This window comes from Aotus nancymaae, unplaced genomic scaffold, assembly GCF_030222135.1.
Source record: "Aotus nancymaae isolate 86718 unplaced genomic scaffold, 86718_ANA_hifiasm-v0.15.2.pri h1tg000032l_0, whole genome shotgun sequence".
Lineage (NCBI taxonomy): Eukaryota > Metazoa > Chordata > Mammalia > Primates > Aotidae > Aotus > Aotus nancymaae.
In genome coordinates this window covers 19,334,472-19,357,123 of record NW_026988445.1, presented here as the reverse complement: position 1 = coordinate 19,357,123, position 22,652 = coordinate 19,334,472, and the positions used below count along the sequence as shown (strand labels likewise).

The following is a 22,652-nucleotide window of genomic DNA, read 5'->3' as shown; positions in this document are numbered from 1 at the left end:
GTCTATTTTGCAGACTAAGTTTCTACACTACCTGCCCACTCCTGGGTAAGGCAAGTAGACCCCAAATCCGGCATATGTTTATTTTTAAGGTGCAACATTAAACCATTTAAAGTCTAAATCTCTGAAAAATAGATTTTCTGCATCAAAAGAATCCTGGAGCCCAAGACAAGTATGTTGATTGGCCGCCACACACCAATGAGCACACTTGAGGGACGGCGATGTGGCCAGAGGTGGAGGGGGACAGCCAAGGTGGACTCTGTCCTAGGCACAGTGGGATCTGGAAGATGGCACTAAGTGTGGCTGAAGCCAGCAATGACAAGTGCTGCTGTTTGTGACAAAGAATTTCTACCTTCCCTAAGGACAACTTGTCAGAGTTCACGCCATTCTCCCTGCTCTGGCTAATTATTTTGTAATAACTAAAGTAAATAGGCATAGTATTTTCCTTTCAAGCCTGAATTATGCTAGGCCATTGGCTGGAACAATGACATATTTTGAAGATGTTCGTATTTACAGAAAGGTTGAGAAAATGGTCCCATGAACATATATATATATAAATATATTATTTAGATTCACCAAATATTAAAATTTTGCCATGTTTTATTCATCTGTCATTTGATCTATCTGTACTCGTTTTTATTGAACTACTTAAAGTACATTACAGAAAAAAATGACACTTTATCCCTAAATATCTCAGCATCTGTTAAGAATAAGGACCTTCTATAACCGCACTAGTAATATTCTCTTAAGAATAAGGAACTTCTATAATCACACTAGTACTATTAAGCACAAAAAAATAACAATACCCCCATATATATGCATACTGAGATGGAGTCTCACTCTTGTTGCCCAGGCTGGAGTGCAATGGTGCGATCTTGGCTCACTGCAACCTCCACCTCCCAGGCTCAAGCAATTCTCCTGCCTCAACCTCCCAAGCTGCTGGGATTACAGGTGCCCACCACTACACCCAGCTAATTTTTGTATTTTTAGTAGAGATGGGGTTTTGCCATGTTGGCCAGGCTGGTCTTGAACTCCAGACCTCAAGTGATCCACCTACTTTGGACTCCCAAAGTGCTGGGATTACAAGCATGAGCCACTGCACCTGGCCCTCCTACAATAATTTAATAAGCAATAGACCTTCAAATTTTCCCAGCTGCCTCCAAAATGTCTTTTATAGATATGTTTTCCCCAAAACCACACAGACACTTCCACATAGAAAATGAGGCAGTTCCAGTGCACTGCTGAGGTCTCGGGACAAGAGATCCAAGCTACCAGAAGATAACTGTTATCACCCACTGCAGTCTTATCAAGCACAGGTGGCCAAGAGATTCTGGCAGCCTAAGCTCCTCCCTCCCTACAAAGAAGCTATGTCAGCCTAAAAACCATCAAGAAATCCAGGGCATGGTCCTGGGTATTCAAGTGACCTCAGACCACCTGCTGACCATTAGGAGTCATCTGTTCCAAAGAGACATAGTTTTTCCTTTCAGACTCAGTCTTCCACGTGCTCAGCAGGAAGAAAAGGTGGGGATCAAGGACAGAAGCAAGCAAGTCAGGAAGAGAGGAGCAGGAGGGATAATCCTTAACAACCCAACCTTACTCTGTATTTTAGCTCAGCCAAATCCCTGAGACTTACATGTATCCACCATGGGAAGTGATTCCAGGATCAACTCAAGCATGAAACTGCTGAACAAAACTTCAGATCTTACTGTTCTCAACATTCTGTAAAGTAACAGTCACATTCACCAGGATGTTTTGTTTTTTGTGAGTGTATAAAAGTAGACATGACCCTTAGAAACATCGTTCCATTCACATCTGTATGAATTGGTTAGTGCTATTACTGTGAAGCACAACAGCCTAGAAAACAGCTTTAAAAGATCATTTCTATGAACTTGGGAATTTTCTCCCAAAGGAATCGGAGAAATTGCACAGACATAATGTACAGTAGTGTGAGAGAGAAAAGATAGAGCTAGGAGCACATCCCAACTCCTTTAAATTCTAGTCCATGTCAGTTCTGCTAGGCCCCTGGTTAGAGGAAGAAAAACGTCCCAGGCTAGCTTTCTTAGAGCGAGAAAGAAAGAGATCGCCAGCAGCATAAAACATTAGAGGAGAAATGCACTGGTTTAGTGGCTTGATCTCATCAACTCAGTCAAAAATCTTCATTGTTGCATGATTTCATGAGAGAGAAAAAAGAGTGTTTAATGACTGGGATACACCAAATGAACAAATCAGAACTCTGATTACAGCAGCAGAGCTCAAGTTTCCAAAAAAAGAGAAAAAGAAGTTCCCTGAAGTATCGACCCCTGTAGCTAAGAAGCTGTTTATGGTGCCCCACAATAAAATATTACGCAAGATTATGTACACAATATAGAGTTTGGTTTAAGGTTGGTCAATGGTGGTTGAAAATACTCCCAAGATATTTAGAAAAGGAGCAGAAAGAGACATTTACTGCACCTGTGAGAGATCCTCCACGATAAGGAAAGTATGGCATGGAGGCAAACCAATCCAACTGATGGATCGAGATGTGTATGTCTTATAATCCCACTACGCTGTTTTCTAGGAAACAGCAGCTATACCATATATTTAGTATATACTCACCTGAGGAGCTAAGACATTTACTGCTTTTTAGAGGTCATGGATTATCTGATGATTGAATGACGAAGGAATGAATGAATCATTGAATAAACAGATTAACAAACAAACAAATTTACATTCAACAGTTGGTTCCTTTGTTTCATCTGCTTCCAATCCATTTACAAGTGAATTCCTCCGTGAATAGTGTCTGAAATTTCATGCAGTGATTTTCTGAAGCCCCGGCCTTGTCAATGGGCTTCTCAAAAGGGACCACACGGTGGTGGTGGGTCCTGTTGAAAAGTATTCCTTCTTCACGTTCCAGTGAAGTACTACATAGGAACTCTTCAATGTTTATTGGGAGACAATCGCCAGATACAATGTCAGTCGCAGATAGAACAAACACATTTCCTTGTATAGCAGCACTATATTTTCTAAGGATTTTTACAAGTTAATTGTGATTACATACACTTTATTTACGTGTAACTTTGAAATCATACCCACTGCTAAATCAGATAAACCCTATATAAGATGTTTGTACTTTGGAAGGCTGAATTCAGAGGACTGCTTGAAGCCAGGAGTCTGAGATAAGCATGGGCAACACAGCGAGACCCTGGTCTCTACAAACTTTTTAAAAAAAGTTAGCCAGGTGTGGTGGTGCAAGCCTATAGTCCCAGCTACTCAGGAGGCTGAGGCAGGAGGATTGCTTGACCTCAGGAGTTAGAGGCCACAGTAAGTGATGACTGTGCTCCTGCACTCCAGGCTGGGCAACAGAGCAAGGCCTTATCTCTAAAAAATAAAAATAAATAAGTAAATAAAAGATTTTTACATTTAATAGTTAATAAAACAAAATGTTGACTTAAAAGTATTTGAATAAACCCTTGAAATTTTTTGTTCTGGAATATGTCATTTAAAAGCCCTTAAACTATTTATCTGGCCAATTCTTTTAAGAAAAGGAAGTCTATAGGAAGTGACTTCAGGTCTTCCTTGGTACTGCACACCAGCGTAATGCACTTTTACCAAGGAAAAGGCTTATTAAACTCCCACACGTGCACAGCATGAACAGAATGCTGCACAAAACTCAACTGTCCCATACCTTATGATATGGTTTGGTTATGTCCCCACCCAAATCTCATCTTGAATTCCCACATGTTTTGGGAGGGGCCCAGTGGGAGGTAATTGAATCAGGGGGGCAAGTTTTTTATGTGCTGTTCTCATGACAGTGAATAAGTCTCATGAGATCTGATAGTTTTAAAAGAAGTTCACCTGCACAAGTGCTCTCTGTCTTTGCCTGCTGCCATCTGTGTAAGACATGACTTGCTCCTCCTTGCCTTCCGCCATGATTGTGAGGCTTCCCCAGTCACAGGGAACTGTAAGTTCACTAAACTTCTGTCTTTTGTAAATTGCCCAGTCTCGGATGTGTCTTTATCAGCAGCATGAAAACAGACTAATACACCTACCATCATCATGCTATTCCTTTTTACTTTTTGTTAAAAAAGGGACTTCTTTTTATTTTTATTTTTTTAGAAACAGGGTTTTGCTCTGTCACCCAAGCTGGAGTGCAGTGGTGTGATCATACATAGATCACTGCAGCCTTGAGCTCCTGGACTCAAGTGATCCTCCTGCCTCAGCCTCCAGAGTAGCTGGGACTACAGGTATGCACAACCATCCCTTGCTAAGAAGAGGACATCTTCATATACATTCATAAAAAATGAGTTGACTCAATTTCTGAAAAGAAAGCAAGGTAGCAAAATTGACATACACTAAGAAACATTTTTCTTCTGACCCTTTTGAATAAAACTTTGAGGATAGACCTGAATTTTTATAACACTACATTGCTACAAGAAGATGGTGAAGAAGGATAAAAATAGTTTCTTGATAGATCCTGATCTAGTGAAGTACTGGAAATGGTACATAGCAGATTGACAAGGAGAAAATTTGAATGTCACAGAAAACATTTGTCAAAACTCCTCAGAAAACTGTTGTGAGCAGTTGTATTGACTCTGTCTGAGGAGTCCAAAATAGCCTCTAGCTTTAAACACTGCAAACCACCTGAGAAGAGCAATTCATTTCCTCCACTCCCAAATGCTGTCATAAATTAAGCTGCATGAAAGAAAAAAATCTGTGCCTATGTCCTAGGCAATTGTTTCAGTGCTTGCCACCATCATCCACCAGAATAATTTACCAGGTTCCTAACAGCACAAATCCCTTTCTAGGCTCTGCAGTAAGATCATGAAACAAAACTGGACCCTTGCTCTATTAATCAGTGCACATTTGCCACTGCTTTGAACCAAAAGACATCATGTAAAAAAAGAAAAGAAATATTGTTCGTCCTCCTGCTATGAGACAAGTAAGTGTTTAATCCAGCTCATCTTTCCGAATCTCTCCAGTGACTGAGGCTTCCTGACTTTCTTTATGATCTTAGCAGTCAGACAGTGATTTTGTATTTCCAGTTGGAAATTCATTGGTTTGTAGATCCTTATTTTGTCATGCATGAGCTTGAACAGAAATGGCTCTGAAATCTTATCCAGAGACGAGCCTGTAGTAGCACAGAACAGAACCTGGTTCCTGCTCACTTAGCAGGAAGAAGGCTATTGCATTGCAACAGTTGGTGTCTCAGGGGCTGGGAGGAGGAGCTGCAGCAAGACCTTGATGTAGGAGGGAAATAGGCCCCAGCATGGAATTCTGGAAACCACCATCCCTCTCTCTGAGTTACTTTACACACCTGCCACTTCCTTCTTTTACGTAGACTAGCTTTCTCTGCCTCTCTATCCACGTGGGAGACAAAATAGCCCCCTCCACTCAATAGACCACTCTGTCAGACTAGACCCCAGCTTTCTGGTGTTAATCTCAAATTGAAGGAGAGAGAAGCTGAGTGAGTTAGCATGGATCAGGGGTCTACCCCTGGTGTAATCTACACTGCCCAGGAGGAAGATGCCATTCTGGCTGCTAAGGACCCAAACTGAGGATGTAGTGCAGGGCAGTTAAGGGGTCTTGAGCTGGAAAGACATTCCAAAGGTGTCTGCTCTGATGGTTCTCATGAAGACACGTCACGTTCTTACCTAATCTCCCCCTCCCCTAATCCTTTAACCTTGCCTGTAAAGCACATATTAGATTCTGTCAATACATATTTTTCTTATTTTCTTGGGCCTTGTTCATTTTTTCCATATCATTTTTAAAGTAAAATTATCAAGACTGAACAGAACACCCCGATATAAAACTGGATAACATAAGCTCTAGGAGTGCGATTACTTATCCGTGTTTTAGCAGAGTTAAAGTGAAGACTGAAGAGAACCAGCAACGGGAGTCCCATTTCTTGACAGAGGAATTGCAATTAGAAATGGTTCCATGCAGGATAATTCTGGAAAACCCCACAGAAATGTAGATGCTTACTTAGGAGCCATTTGTGTATGTGCACGAGGAAATGGCCACTTATGCCTTTTATTAGTGCATTTAAGAAATGTTTATTGATTGAGATACTCTGTGCACTGGGGATAGAATCACCAGAGTTCTATGTGCCAAGACCACAGTGAGGGCTGGAGACACAATAATAAGCCCTGCTCCTAGACAGCTTTCTATCTGCAAGAGCTTCAGCCACATTCTTAAACTAGTCATGACAATGTAAAAGAAGTGATCTCCAGGACCAACCTCGGCCTCCCTGGTTCAAGCAATTCTCTGCCTCAGCCTCCCGCATAGCTGGCATTACAGGTGCCCGCCACCAACACTACAGGAGACGCAAGAGCACTTCCGCTAATCAGGGAAGGCTCTCGGGAGGAGGTGATGCTTAGGCTGAGACCAGGATGAAGAAGGTGATAGGGATCAGATGACTGGAACACAATGTACCATAGTCTGTTTCTGCTCACAAGTTCAACTTCATACATTACACTCCTGCCCTATGATATTCCAATCAAGTAGAATTACCTTCTAGCGATAGCTGACTACATTCCTGTGCACAGGCTGTCCCTTCACCTGGAATGCAAACCTCCCCTCCATTCCTGTTGTGAACGACTCCTCCAGCTGACAGATGAACTCAGCAATGTGAGAAAGGCTCTTCGGGCACCACAAACTGATCTTTATCACATCATGCAAGCACTTCAGATTTCACCTGCTCCAGTTAGGAAGCTCTTAGAGCAAGGACTGTGTGGGCTGTCACTTATCTCTGCACAAAGTAAATGCTCAAAAGATTTGCTAAATGAATAAATGAAAATAAATGTGCATTAATAGATGCCAGCTGTACAGACAGTGGACGAGTCCTCCTTTATCCACCGTCCTGCTTCCCACTGTTTCAGTTACCCTCGGTCAACCATGGTCTGAAAATATTAAAAGGAAAATTCCAGAAACAAACATTTCACAAGTTTTAAATTGTGTGCCATTTTGAGTCATGTGATGAAATCTCGAACCTTCCCACCCAGGATGTGAATCATCCTTTTGTCCAGGTATCCACGCTGTCTATGCCACCTGCTCACTATTGTATAAGAGAAAAACATAGTGCGTATTGGGTTCAGTACTATCATCAGTCTCCACTGGGGGGCCTGGAATGCATTCTCCCTTGGATAAAGTAGGACTACTGTATTTCATTTAATCTTCATGACAATCCTGGAAAGTAGTTCTATTATCTCCCATTTTATAGATGAGAAACTAGAGGCTCATAGCAGTGAACCTGTCATACAGTTATGAAGCTGGGATGTGAATTCCATTTCCTCTGCTCCTCCAGACATTAAAAAAAAAAACAGAGCAGACATCCCTCAGGGCTGCAGGGCCAGAGCACCCCTAACAGCTCCCAGTAAAATGCTTAACAAACATCAACGGTGCATATGCATGTGAATTAATGTTTGAATGCAACTAACCTGACTGTTTCCAGCTGCTTAAGGAAACGAACAAGGCTCAAAGCTGGAGTGTTTTAGACTAACCTCTTTCTAATGAGACCTAGAAGGGACTTCTGAAGAGCAACGAGAACTCTCCTTGCCCTTGCCTCCTTCAAGCCTGGAAGACTTCGCGGAGGTGAGGAGGTGAGGTCATTTCTCCATCCCCACCATATGCGTACTTCAGATTTCACCTGCTCCAGTTGGAAAGCTTTTAGGGTGAGGACTGTGTCTCCCATCACTTATTTTTGTATTCTGGCACATAGTAAATGCTTTAAAAGTTTGCTAAATGAAAATAAAGGCACATGAAGAGGTGTGAAGGACTTCTAACCCCATGGCAATGATCTGAGTGAGCTGCAATCATCTTGTTTCCTTAAAAGATAATCGTTCTGAATCTTCATTACATCCAAACTCAGAAACTATTTACAAATTGTTAGCATATTCAGGAATAAAATTAATTCTCTGACCCAATTAAAAAAATATGCTGTGTTCTAATGCTCAACTCACCCCCCCAGCCCTCTCTTTTCTTCTAAAATCTTTTCCATCTCGTATTTCATATGCCAAGCTCCATTCTAGAATAAACTTTTACAACCAAATTATAAATCTCTTACAAGTGGGTCATTTTTGAATTGCTGGCCTGACCTTTACTATTTTAGGAGGATCAGACAAAAGTTGCTCACCACAAATTCAATGATACTATAAGGCACTGTTCCATTTAGCACTGATATCTATGACAGCAACCTATACTCACAGCTCAGTCTGAACTAACAGGGACAGAAGGAAGATAGTCTTTCCTCATGAACCCTTCCCTCTCACCTCACACAAACCCTTTACAACTTTTAAATCTGGAGAATCCTGAAACATGCAATTTCCTTGACCAGGTGTGTTCTTCAGGGCCCTACATTTTTTCAGCTTGAACTAGAAAACCTCCACCCGGAGAGCAAGGATTTGTTCAGTAACCTGCATGTCCTGTCCCACATTTGCGTTGCCAGTGGTGGGCTGGAGTGGGCTGGAGACAGTCGGTTTTTTAAGATTGACCCTCTCTCCATCCTACAAATGCCTTAAAACTCAATTTATTCACAGTCTGAAAAAAAAATCATTTAAATCTCAACATATCAGGACCTGTAGTAAACGATAGTTGATATTCAACATAGTGTATAAATCTACTCAAATGACAATGACACCGCATGCTAAGCAATAAGCTTGATCCCCTTCAAAAAAGTTATTCCTAAAATGTTTCAGGATTAAGAGTTCACTATTTGAAAACATCCTTTAGGGAAACCTTCTGCAAAGTAAAACATCCTGCCCACCCTTAGTATGTCTGTGTTCCAATGCAGGTTTGTGTTGACCTGTATTTCTAGATGAAGGCACACCTGGACAGTGAGCTCCTGCTGCCATCACTTCTCTCCCTATTCTGACATACACTGCATGCTGAAAGAAGGTTTGCTAAATAAATAAATGAAAATAAAGGAGTATTAGTAGATGTTCCTTCATCCCTCAGCAGAGCCTCTATCTGGAATCTCCAAGATATGTTCCTTCAATCATGCCTGTGTGGAAATGCCACCGGCTGCCCCACCCTATAAGATGCCTGGGGTTGGCTGTCCACTACACAGATTTTTCCTGGTTTTTGAGTCTCCTCTTCCCATCTCTAGCCATCTCCTCCTTAATTGGTGTCCACCCCAGAGAAATGAGAAAGGAAAAGGAAGCAGAAGGTATGCTAATCAGTCATTTCTCCTCTACTGGGGCAAAAGATAGGAAAGACAAATAAGTTATTGAAAGAAACTGTTCAGAGTCTACTGAATTTTAAAGCACTTCCTACAGGGCATCAATTTATGATGATTGGTTGTGGAATCATGCCAGCTGCAGAAGGAAGAGGCTCTTTCAAATCTTTAGAAGACACTTGTACTATCAGTGGTGGTGATTATTCTATCTGGCCATCCTGAAAACCTAAAAAGTGGTACAGGAAGAAAGGTGAAGGAGGGAGACGGTCAGGAACTTATAAGGTGGGCTTGCTTGTTTAGCATTACTGGGCAGCAGAAGAGAGTTCTATTGTAGCACAATTTGGGGGTTATGCTAAACTAGTGGGTCTCAACTAAAGGCAGCCCCCCCACGGGACACTGTGGTTGCCACAACTTAGGGGGCACTATGGTAAGCTACTGACATCTAATAGGCAGAGGCCAGAGATGCTGCTAAACGTCCTACGATATATAGGACAGCTCCCTACAACAGACTTACCCAGCACGAAGGGTTAATAGTGCTGCGATTGAGAAACCCTGGGGTCACCCAAAGCTTATCACCAAGAACTCTGGTCCAGTCTATGGTTCAGGAAGCACTTGTGATGGAAGAACCAGGAAAGAGTAAAGTGATTCCACACTAACAGGAAGTCAGCATGAAGAAGTAAATGATACAAACCACTACAGAGGCGCATTCAAAGCTCCCTGTCCCAGAGGTCATGCTTTCAGGCAGCAGCCAGCCATTCATTCAAAGAATATTTACTGAGCCCCTCCTGTGGCCCAGGTGCTTTCTGGGCCCTGGATCCACTCACAGAAAATAATTTGAAGAAGTCCCAGGAATACTGCCAATTGGTTTGGTTAAAAAACATGGAACATGGAGCTTGGAGGACTTTAGCCACTGAGAAGAGGAACAGGGCCCCTCCTACTTACTGGTTTATAGTTTAATTCTCAGTTGAATGTTCCACAGAAGCCATCCCTTCCAGACCTAGGAGTCTGTGGGATTTTTAAAAAAGAAGGCTGGGTGCAGTGGCTCATGCCTGTAATCTCATTGGGAGGCCGAGGCAGGTGGATCACGAGGTCAGGAGTTAAAGACCAGCCTCGCCAAGATGGTGAAACCCTGTCTCTACTGAAAATACAAAAATTAGTTGGGCGTGGTGGGGGGTGCTGGTAATCCCAGCTACTCAGGAGGCTAAGGCAGGAGAATTGCTTAAAGCCAGGAGGCAGAGGTTGCAGTGAGCTGAGATTGCACCACTGCACTCTAGCCTGGGCAATGGAGAAAGACTCCCTTTCAAAAAAAAAAAAAATAGTGAGTGAAACTTGTGAATCTCACTGATTTAGTTGAGAATACTGAGCAAAGGTAATTTCTGTACTGTTCACAATTACCTCATTTATCTTAACACAAACAAAATCTAAAAATGAAGAGGATACAAATGAATATTTGGTCATTCAAATGATTTCTGCTGCTACAAGGGCAAGTGACTTACATCTTTCAAAGAGTCTAGAAACTTTCACTGGCAACTCATTCAGTTGGAACATAGATAAATAACTTTGAAAGATGACTGAAAGGTGACACAATAGCTTAGAACTTCCGTAACTCACTCTGGAGATCATGAGAAGTTTTTAAAATTATCATCTCTCTCTGTTTGTTGAGTACAATTACTAACCAACAAATAAAGCAACTAGCTGATACCTACAGGTAATAGATAAGCCTCTTATTATTATTAATTGAATAGAAATGGCAAACAGCAAAAGTGCTGCCTTAAAACCTCTTTTGGGCTGGGCATGGTGGCTCATGCCTGTAATCCCAGCACTTTGGGAGGCCAAGGTGGGTGGATGACCTGAGGTCAGAAGTTCAGGACCAGCCATGTCAACATGGTAAAACATCATCTCTACAAAAAACACAAAAAATTAGCCAGGCATGGTGGGCCATGCCTGCAATCCCAGCTAGGGAGGAGGCTGAGGTAGGAGAATCGCTTGAACTCAGGAGGCAGAGGTTACAGTGAGCCAAGATTGCACCACTGCACTCCAGCCTGGGTGACAGAGTAAGGCTCCGTCTCAAAAAATTAATTAATTAAATAAAAAACCTCTTTTGCTACAATAATAAAACATTACTTTCTCTAAATGTAAACATAACAACTAATTAATTCACCAAAATGTCAGTCACCTAAAGCATTATAATAAAAAGGAAATACCTTGGAATAAAGAAGAATCCTCACAAGAATAGAGAAAGTGGAATGAGCTGATTTTACTCATATTTCAGTGATCACTGTAGCCTTGCCTGCTAACGTTTACTCTTTCAATAAAGCCTCAGAAAGAGGGCATTTAAGAATACCTCCAGTAATGCAAGGGACACTATTTCCACATGGCCCTTCTCTTGTCTTAATCACAAAATATGTACCAAACAGTCATCACTACTGTAAGCTCTCTGCCAAGCCCCCAAATCACAAACCTTGGTGATAACTTCCACAAAACACATAGAGCCAGTCACAAATAGATTTATAAAGATAAAACCTATTTATGACTTCAAGGACTAAAGAGATGACTTCATGAGGGCTGTAATTTGTACCACTGTCTTTTGTTATTAAGGAAGCAGAAAACGGAAATAAGAATAGAAAATCGCTATTTACCAATAGAAATTTAGAAAACAGAAATAAAAATTGAGTGTTTTATCCATACTCATAAGAAATATGGATTCTGAGGGAGTTTAATTTCTGTTATCCCATGCCCAGTGTTTTCCACGCAAAAAGAGAATTTGGCCCCTTGTCTTTCTTTTGTAATCTAAAGCCAATTTTAGCAGCAGAGGCAAGAGATTGGAAGAGATACAGACAATTTTTTTATAGGCTTATACCCAAAGAAATGGAATCAACACAGTCTTTTAAAAGCAAGTTAAGGGCATGAAAACAAAACATTCAAATCCTATGTTTTTTCCTGCAAATAATTTAAAACTAACCAGTTATCTGCTAGCATACCACTGACCTTTGGCTTGGATTCAAAGGTTTTAGGAATAACCTAAAGATAGACTTTTTTTTTTTTAGTGATGAACATGATTAAATTACAAAAGCCTCGTTTTCCACCCCCCCCAAAGACCGATAAAGAACGTTTCAATTTTAAGCAATAAAAGGTTGAAAAAAAACTCAAAATCAACAAGCTGTTAATCTAGTCTTTATTACAAATGAAATAAGTCAAGGCCCATTTCTCGTACTGACTGAGGTGGCAAATGGCAAGCTCTTATGTCAAACTACAGTGATGAGAACACTTAATTATGGTTATATTTATAAATATCTGGACTTCATCATAATCAACTTCTCTCTTGCAAAGTAAGAAAAAGAAATGTCCACCAAATAAGTCCATTCATCTTATCCACCAAATAAGATAATGTCTAATTGATCACAGCATTCTCAGAGCCATCAGCTGGGGCCCATCGGCAGAAAACCATTTCAGCTTCTCCACCTGACACCAACTATTCATCTTGCGGGAACCAACACCACTATCTAGAGTGATCCCTATAGAACCTCCTTACTGAAGACGGATAAAATCCAGGGGAAAAGGGCATGAATAGCATCTAAAATGAAGACCCCAAGAATTGTCCTCCATTTACAGGGCTAGTAGGCTTAATGTAGGCGCAAGGAAGAGTTAAAATCCTGGCCCCTAAGTCAGCATCTCCAGCTGAGCCTACTGAGCCCTGACCCAGGGCCCTATGAGACTTTCAGGACCGCGGGGAAAGTACACTGTCCGGGATACTTTGAGTTTCAGATCTGTTTCCCAGGGTCGGCCACATAGGAGTGTCCCCCATATTTGAGGGAGGTAAGGATACAGAGAGATCCTGTGTGTGGGAGACGAAGGGGTGTAAAAGAACGCATCAGAAAGCCCCAGAGGTCCAGGAGAACTCCGTCTCCAGGCCTCTTCCTCAAAGTTGCAAACCCGGGTCTGTGTTAGCGGGCAGGGCGGGCGGGGGTGGCTGGGCGCCTCGCTGCGTGCGCTCCCCGAGGCTGCCATGGTAAGGAGACGGACCTGTGGACGAGGAAAATGACGTGAGGGGGTCTTACTTTTGCAGCTCGCTGCCCAGGGCTGGTAGCCGTAGTAGCCAGTGATGCGCAGGATCCGCTCCTCGATGGACGTGAGCCCCACGGGCCCGCTGGTGAGATCCTCCACGGAGCGCGACCATTTCAGATCCTCCTTAATTGCCTCGTCCACCACCAAGTACTTGAGCTGCCGGAGCTGGGGGCTGATGTCGGACAGTCTCCGGGGGCTGACGTCCGGTGACCTCCTCATGCCACTGAGGTAGCAGGCGCCGCGGGCAGGTGGGTGGGCAGGGGGAGCACGGACAGAGAGGGGCGGATTCGTGAGGAGCAGATCCCAGTGCGAGAGCAAGAGCGCGGCCGGGGCCCTCCGGGGGCGAGCGCCGCGGCAGAGCCCGCGCTGCTCTCTTCCCGCCGCCACTCACCCACTTCCCCGGGCAGCTGTCCCCAGTGCCCTACCCTGGGCTCCCCGGGGCAGTGCGGGTGGGGGCGAGTGGCGGGGACAGAATGACTGAAACTTCCGGAGCAGCTCCGCCGCGCGCGCTGCCCTTCCCCGAGCACCAGACTGCCCGGTGTCCCGGCTGCAAAGGGCCACCCCGGCGCTCCGGCCTCCCGCCCGCCAGCTCGCGCACCCACGCCCGGGGCGCTACTCACACGGCGATGCTCTTGCTCCTGGGTGCGCCTCCGGGAAACTCTCGGATCCCCATAGGCAAAGACAGAGTGGGGCCGGCAGCTCCCAGACTTGAGGCGGAGGGGCCGCGGGCCGGAGCTCCCTGCAGCCTCCAGCCGGGAAGACGGGGGTGCGCTGCCCACCGAGGGTCCGCGCCGCGCCGGCCGCCCCGGGCCGCTTTGTGCGCCCCCGCGCGGTCTGTCTCCGAGCGCCTCCGCGGCGTGCGGGGCGATGCAGGCGTGGCGGCTCAGCCCGCCGACTCCAGGCCGGCCCGCGCGCTCGCCACAGCTACCCGGCAGCCGAGGCAGCGCCGCGCCCCCCCAGTCACTGTCGACGCCGCCCCAGAACACCGCGGGCGCGGGTTCCGCCGGGCCGGGAGAGCCCTCCCAGCTGTGCGCTCTCGAGGCACCTGGTCGGGCGGGGAGGCGTCGGGTCGGGGCGCACAGGGGCCAGGCGGGGGCGCTGCTGCCCACCTCCCGCCTCCAGGGCGTACGCTCGGCCCCGGAGCCCGCACCTCGAGCCCGCGCTCCGCCCGGCAACCTGGGGCACGGGGAGCGCTCCTCCTCCCCTCTCTTTTGACTCAAATCCTGCCACTCCCTGTTCACTTCTCTCCCTTTCTCTCTCTCTCTCTCTCTCTATGTATGTATGTGTCTGTCTCTCTCTCTCTGTAAATTAGCAAAACTACTTGGAAAGAGAGAAATCTGGGTCCATGCTTAGCATGCCAAGCGAATAAATGGCGTTTCACAGGCAACGCTGAGACACAAAGTGAATTATCTATTACGCCATGGGGATCTCTCAGTCGGACCTGGTCCTCAGAGAGCTTACTTTCTCACTGATGACGCAATTACTAAATCAGTTATCTCTTCATAGATATCCTTGTTAAAATTTTCTTATCCTTTTTTCCTACCACCCCACCGCCCCCGACGGCCAAAAGCCATTCTCTCCAGGCTACCTAATCGCCTTTCATAATATTGTTTTTCATCGGGGCAAATTTAGAAAAGGTATGTGGAGAAGAAAATACCCATTATCCAGCCAAAAATGACGACTTTCAATTATAAAGGTATTCGCTTCCAGGCTTTTTTCCAATGCAAAATACAGTTGTCACAAAAATCAGAATGAAATTGTACACACTGCTTTATGTACTGCTTTTTTTAAATATTAAAATCATATTGTGTAGCGGCAAACCAGGAATAGAAGGGAACTTTCTCAACTTGAAAAAGAACATTTAGAAAAGCATATAGCTAACACCATGCTTAATAGTGAGAAACCAGAAGCTTTCCTGTTAAAATGAGGAACAGGGCAAGTATGTCTCTACTCAGCACTCCTTTTCAGCGTCATTCTGGAAGTCCCAGCTGCTGAAATTAGACAAGAAAAGGAAAATAAAAGTATATGTATTGGGAAGGAAAAGGTAAAAGAAAACTGTCTTTGCAGCTGACATGACTGTCGGTGCAGAAAAATCTCAATTGATAAAAAAAACTCTCCTGTTACTAATAAGCAATTATGGTAATGTTGAAGGATATACAAAAGTCAACTGCTTTCCTATAGACCAGCAATGAACAATGGGAATTTGAAATTAAAAACACAATACTATTTATATTACATGACTCAAATGGAATATTAGGTACAAGTCTAATTAATATATACAATATCTATATGAGAAAAACTATAAAACTGATGAAAGAAATCAATTAAATAAATAGATATTTCATGTTCATGGATGGAAAAATTTAATACTGTTAAGATGTCAGTTCTTCCCAACTTCACCTATAGATTCAAAGTAATTCCAGTCAGAAACCCAGATATCACAAAATATCCAGTTTGTGATATTCACAGGTTATTTTGTGAATATCACAAACTGATTCTCAAGTTTATATGAAAAGGCAAAAGACCCCATAACAGCCAACACAATGCTAAAGGAGAAGAACAAAGTCTGAGGACTGATATTGCTCAACTTCAAGACTTACTGTAGTTACAGTAATCAAGACAGTGTGCTATTGGTGAAAGAGCAGATAAATAGATTAATAAAGAGGCCAAGACAGACCCACACATACAGTTAAGTGATCTTTGACAAAGGAGCAAAAGAAATTTAATGGAGAAAAGATCTTTTCAACAAACGGTGCTAGAACAACTAGACATCCACTCACAAAAAAAGAGAGAAAAAAAGAAAAGAATCTAGATACATATATACAGACCTTACAGCTGTCACAAAAATTAACTCAAAATAGATCATAGACCTAAATATAAAATGCAAAACTACCTCTTAGAAGATAAAAAGGAGAAAATCTAGGTGACCTTGTGTTTGTAAATGACATTTTAGATACAACATCAAAGGCATGATCCATGAAAGTAAAAATTAATATTGGACTTCATTAAAATTAATAACTCTGCTCTGCAGAAGACACTGTTAAAACAATGGGAAGACAAGCTACAGACTGATAGAAAATCTATCAAATCATATACATGATTAAGAACTATTATCCAAAATAAGAATAATAAGAACTCAACAATAAGAAAATGAACAACCCAATTAAAAAACTGGCAAAACAGTTTAACAAACATATCACTAGAGATGATACACAGATAGTAAATCAGCACCATGAAAAGATGCTCCATATCATACATCATTAGGGAATTACAAATTAAGACAACAAAGATGTATTTCTGTACGCCTACTAAAATGGATAAAACCTCAAACCCTGACAACATCAAATACTGACAGGATGTGGAACAACAAGAACTCTCTCATTCATTGCTGGTGGGAATGCAAAATGGTATAGCACTTTGGTAGACAGTTTGAAAGTTTCTTACAAAATTAATCATACCCTTACCATGCAACCCATCAATCATGCTTCTTGATATTTACCTGAATGAGTTGAAAACTTAGTTCTACACAAAAATCTGCACACAAATGTTTATAAAAACGTTTTTCATAATTGCCAAGATGTCCTTCATTAGGTGAATGGATAAACACACTATGGTACATCCATACAGTGGAATATTGTTCAGTGATAAATGAGCTATCAAGATGTTAAAAGATATGAAGGAAATTGAAAACATATTGCTAAGTAAAAGAAACCAGTCTAAAAGGCCATATATTGTAGGATTCCAAATAGATGACATGCTGAGAGGGGCAAAACTATGGAGACAGTATAAAGATGATTGGTTCCCAAGGGCTGTGGGGAGGAAGGGATGAATAGTCAGAATACAGAGGATTTTTAGGGCAGTGAACCGATTTTGTATAATACTGTAATGGTAGATACATATCATTATATATTTGTCAAAACTCAATGGATGCACAACTCTAAGAGTGAACCCTAATGTAAGCTATAGACTTTGGGTGATAATGATGTGTTAATGTTGGCTCATTATCTGTAAGGAATGTACTACTGGTGCAGGATGTTGATGTGGGTGGAGAGAAGCTGTGGGTGTGTGACAGGGGGAAAGTATTTAAAAACTTTCTGTACTTTCTGCTCAAATTTGCTGTGAACCTGAAATTGTTTTTTTAAAAAAAAGTCTATTTTAAAAATTCCATTATGCTGCTTTTCTATGTCACTATGTTCTTCTAAAATATTTTCCAGTTTTATTAAGGTTAAATGACAAATATAAATTCTATCTGTTTACAGTGTACAACATGTTTTTATATATGGATACATTGTAAAATGATTCAATCAATGAAGAATGAAGAAGTTAGCACAGTGCAGGGCCTGAGTTTAGTGCTCCGTAAATATTCATTATTGTCACAATGTTTCCACTTGTCAGATGTAGCCATTTCTTTTTTTTTTTTTTTTGAGATGGAGTTTCGCTCTTGTTACCCAGGCTGGAGTGCAATGGCGCTTTCTCGGCTCACTGCAACCTCCGCCTCCTGGGTTCAGGCAATTCTCCTGCCTCAGCCTCCCGAGTAGCTGGGATTACAGGCACGCGCCACCGTGCCCAGCTAATTTTTTGTATTAGTAGAGACGGGGTTTCACCATGTTGACCAGGATGGTCTCGGTCTCTTGACCTCGTGATCCACCCGCCTCGGCCTCCCAAAGTGCTGGGATTACAGGCTTGAGCCACCGCGCCCGGCCAGATGTAGCCATTTCTATAACATCTCAGGAAGTTTCTGGATCTGGACTTTGTCAGCCATTGCAATTGCTGCGCCTACTCCCACCAAGTGCTATAGAAGAACTTCTTTTATCTCCTTACCGCTCAGTACCCTCACCTCTCCAGACAGTTAAACTCTCAAGTTAAATACTTTAGCCTGGACTGTGTGATACTGAGTGTGCATTAACTAGTTGAGACCAGCAAGCTACTCATCCAACCAGGTGTGTTCAGCTGGTATTATACCATAAATGCCACATTGCAGAACAGCTACCACAGGTTCTATTATCCATATGTCAATTAACACCTAATGCTTTACATTTTGGCACAGTGAATATCAGAAGTAGGTGCTCACTGGTGAAAATTTTGCATTTTAAATGGCGTCTGTAAGAGTAAGAAATGAGTTCTTCTTGGGGAATTACAGATGTTCATGATATGTGGATTGGATACAATATTTCAGAGATCCTCTCCATCAGGTAACCCAGGATTTAACTTCTGTTCTTTGATATAGTACCCCAAATTTGCCATCCTTTTTCCAGCCAACATTTATATAATTTTAGTTTCCTGATACCAACTCTAAGAGTAACAGGGCAGGGTGCAGTGACTCATGCCTGTAATCCCAGCACTTTGGGAAGATGAAGTGGGTAGATCACCTGAGGTCACTAGTTTGAGAACAGCCTGACAGCTATGGTGAACCCCATCTTTATTAAAAATACAAAAATTAGCTGGGTGTGGTGGTATATGCTTGTAATCCCAGCTACTTGAGAGGCAGAGGCAGGAGAATCGCTTGAATATGGCAGGCGGAGGTTGCAGTGAGTGGAGAATATCGTGCCACTGCACTCCAGCCTGGGCAAAGAATCTGCTCTAGAATATGGTTGCTTCTGGGTGACCTTTTCATGTTTCTTGTGGTCAGAGGCTCTATAAGAACAGAATGCTGCCCTCTGTCTGAGTTACAAAACAGGCCACAAAACCTTTTTCTGTACACTTGCTAGTAAATGCTGTTTGTTTAATAATGGTGCGTGTGTGGTGCAATGTGATGTAAGCCGATTTTATTACAACCTATAGACATTTTGGGTGCCTCAAGAATATCAATAAAATCTTGAGACAAATTCTGCCTGGGATATTCAGACTCTCAGAATCACAAAAAGCAATAGCAGAAATTCTCTATGTTCATGGTTCTCAAAGTTTATAGTTCTTTAGAATCACCTCAGATGCTATTTTAAAATGTAGGCTCTTATATCCTATCCAATCATAGGGAGGGATCCCCCTACCAAGTAGGTCCGATAAGCTACATTTTAATAAGCACACTTGATGAGGCTGATGTAGATGATCAGTGAAATACACCCCTTAGAGACAGGAGTGCCTCAAAAACATGTGAAAGCATTTTCACATGCTAATTTCAGACTACTCTTTAGCTCCCTCAGTAAGAAACTTCTGTATATGGACTGCATTTAAGCATATTTAAAGAGTTTTTCTGTGGTTCTTTAACATTTCTTATCTGTCAGTTCCAATATTGAGGTCATCTGTGAATATGTTTCTACTGTCTATTTATTTTTATTTTTTTGTCATATTTTCTTGCTTACTTGCATGTCTAGTAATTTTTTTCTATTCTAGATGTCTTGATTTGAAACAGTATACAGCATTCAGTTTATTGTATTCCCCAGAAGATAATGTTTTCTTCTTCTGTTAATCACATAGAATGACATATAGATCATCTTAGCCCAATCAGAGATTAAACTGGCTTGAGGTTCAATTGCAATTTTAGTAAGATTCTAGCTCTATTTTCCCTTTTTCTTTGTGCATCTTCCTCCAAGGGCTTTCTCAGCAAGAAATCTATCTCTGCCCTTCAGAGATTCCCAATCCCAGGTCTCCAGCCACCTACCCTCAAAGCTTTAAAAATCGCTAAATATCTTAAGAGACAGACTGTTGGCATTCTTTAGTCAGGCCTTCTCTCAGTAAGTCTTTGTTGCTTACTCACCACTAAAATATACCTTCTTCTGTCTTTAGAAGTTTTGCCCTATTTCTTCCACCTCTCACGTAACCCCAGAACTTGAGTAAATATTCCATGAGAAAGACTTGGGGCCCTTTAAGTTTCCAATTTGTTCTCTAGTTCTGTTCAATCACTGAAACCCTCACTAATTTCCCTGATCTTGGGCAAAGGCCCTCTTGCAGGGCCTTTTTCAATCTTTGGCTTGCACTCAAAATTGGCGAGTGCTCCCACGTATAAAACAAAGAAACAAAAGAAAAACAAATGGCCATTGGCAACTGCCCGCTCACCTGAGAATAGATTTACTCCCTAGATTATGAATTCACCTAATACGTATTCCTTCCACAGTTTTCTGGTATCTTTAAAAATATTATATACCTGGCTTTTCTAATTGTTGGCCTGCCAAAATTTGCTACATCCTACCTGCATGTAGATATATTCCTGCACAATTTCATATATGTTTATCTATTTTCCTTTTTAAAAACAGCTGTATAATTATATCAAAGCTAGCACATTTATCAAGATATCTTCAGAAATGTAACAAGTGGAGATGCTTTTCCACCTCTGGCTTCCCTGTGGTTCCTGGGTTAATTTGAAGGAAAGGGGTTAAGGCTAGAAATGATTATGCACTGGCTTCATTTTGCTTAGTTGGCGCTGTATTCACTTTTGACTGATTTCAGTTCTGAGACCAGGGTATCAATAGAAACCGGTCACTATATTTGTATCTTCTGTCTAAAGGAATTATACTCATTGTCTGAATGAAGTTATGTGCTTTTCATTTTCTTCCCATAATAAAACCTTAATGAGTAAGTTTCTTCAAATGGATCCTGGGTTGAAAGCCAAGCTAATCATATGCTACTTTTAAATAAGGAATATATTCTGCATATATGTTTCTATAGCTTACAGTCAGCCCTCTGTACTTCTGAGTTCTACATTTTTGAAGTCAACCAGCTACAGATAAAAACTATTTGGAAAAAACACAATGCAAAAGAATACAAATTGTAAAACCCATACAGAACACACAATATGCCCAGCTAGCAAACCTGCACATGCACCCCCTGAAGCAAAAATAAATGTTGAAATTATGAAAATAAAAATAAAAACAACAAAAAACCCCAAGTATATTATAACAACTGTTTACACAGTGTTTACATTGCATTAGGTATTATAAATAATCTATGGATAATTTAAAATATTAAGGAGAATGTGTGCAGTTTATATGTAAATTATTTGAGCAGATATGAGCATCTGCAGATTTTGGTGGGGTTGGGGGATAAAAAGGGTGTCCTGGAATCAATCTCTCATGGATAATAAGTGTTTTTTTAAAATCACCAAATGAAAGTTTAACTCATCAACTTTTAAAATTATTAAATATGTGTTTTTTGACATAAGAATGATTTATATTTCACAAAAGGTCCAAGTTTCCTGAAATATTTAGGATATTTACATATATGTCTATTTTTAAATTAATTAAATAAAATTTTATTGAGTATATGCTGTGTGCTAGGTTCTAAGATGGAGACTAGTAATACAAATAAGATAGTCATTTTCTGCCCTTAACAAACCCATAATACAATAAATAAATAGGCAAACAATTGCAATGTAGTACAACATGGGTCATGATGGATGCATGCAAATCATGCTAGGGAAGCATGCAGGAGGGATTTACAAGTCAGTACCGGAGAAAGGAGTGAAGAAGACGGGGCACCAGAGAGATGTCAGATAAGGCTTCCTAGATTGGATGACTGATATGGGTTGGCTCTGTGCCTCCACCCAAATCTCATGTTGAATTGTAATCCTCATGTATCAGGAGAGCTAAAATAATGGCAATAAATGGCAGCCTCTTTTAATTTAGGCATCACATTTTTCATCTTTTCTAACTCTTCCCATTCTCAATTACTAAGTTAATATTATTGGTGGATTAACCCCTATCACTGAAAGAAAAGCAGACTTCTAATGTTGTACAATGTGCATTAGGAAACGAAGTCTTTACTTAGACCCTGCAAACATTTGGCCAGATCAATTCAGATCAATATCCTCAAATATGACTATGACATAATTGTAACAAATACAATGCTACATGCTTCAAAGTACTCCTCTGTGTTGGCTACTGTATTAGTCTGTTCTTACACTGCTAATAAAGATATACCTGAGACTGGGTAATTTATAAAGAAAAAGAGATTTAATAGACTCACAAGTCCACGTGGCTGCAGAGGCCTAACAATCATGGTAGAAGGCAAATGAGAAGCAAAGTCGTGTCTTACATGGCAGCAGGCAAGAGAGCTTGTGCAGGGGAACTCCTTTTATAAAACCACCAGATCTCATGAGACGCATTCGCTATCATGAGAACAGCATGGGAAAAATCCACCCCATGATTCAATTACTTCCCACCCTATCCCTCCCATGACACATGGGGATTATTACAACTCAAGGTGAGATTTGGGTGGTGACACAGAGTCAACTCATATTGGTTACTATTATCTGTGTTTGTTAAGGCGTTATAAGAAAGAGGTGAGTTCCAGAGAGAATGCCAACTTGTAAGAGGAAAAGAAAAGGAACAGATACTGTCTAGAAATTTGGTGTCATGAAGGACTGACAAAAGCCATTTGCCTCTAGACTCCAAAAAGTACAAATGGGACTTTGAAGGCTCTGAAAAATGGAAAGTGAAACTTCTCAGATTAACACGTGTGGTCTTCCCAATCCTACTAGCCTCCGTGTAGTTGCCTTTAAATTGAA

At 41.8% G+C, this 22,652-nt stretch overlaps 1 protein-coding gene across 1 annotated transcript in view; it reads right to left on the bottom strand.

The window, feature by feature from the left end:
* Positions 1-14,284, bottom strand: part of SLC35F3 (solute carrier family 35 member F3) — a 332,817-nt gene extending 318,533 nt beyond the window's left edge. Inside the window, exons 1-2 of the mRNA XM_064383614.1 lie at positions 13,834-14,284; positions 13,207-13,436 (exon numbers count right to left, since the gene is read on the bottom strand). Of these exons, the coding sequence (XP_064239684.1) occupies positions 13,207-13,436; positions 13,834-13,886 (283 nt within the window). The 5' untranslated portion in view covers positions 13,887-14,284. The remainder of the gene's footprint in view (positions 1-13,206; positions 13,437-13,833) is intronic.
* Between the last annotated feature and the right edge of the window lie 8,368 nt (positions 14,285-22,652).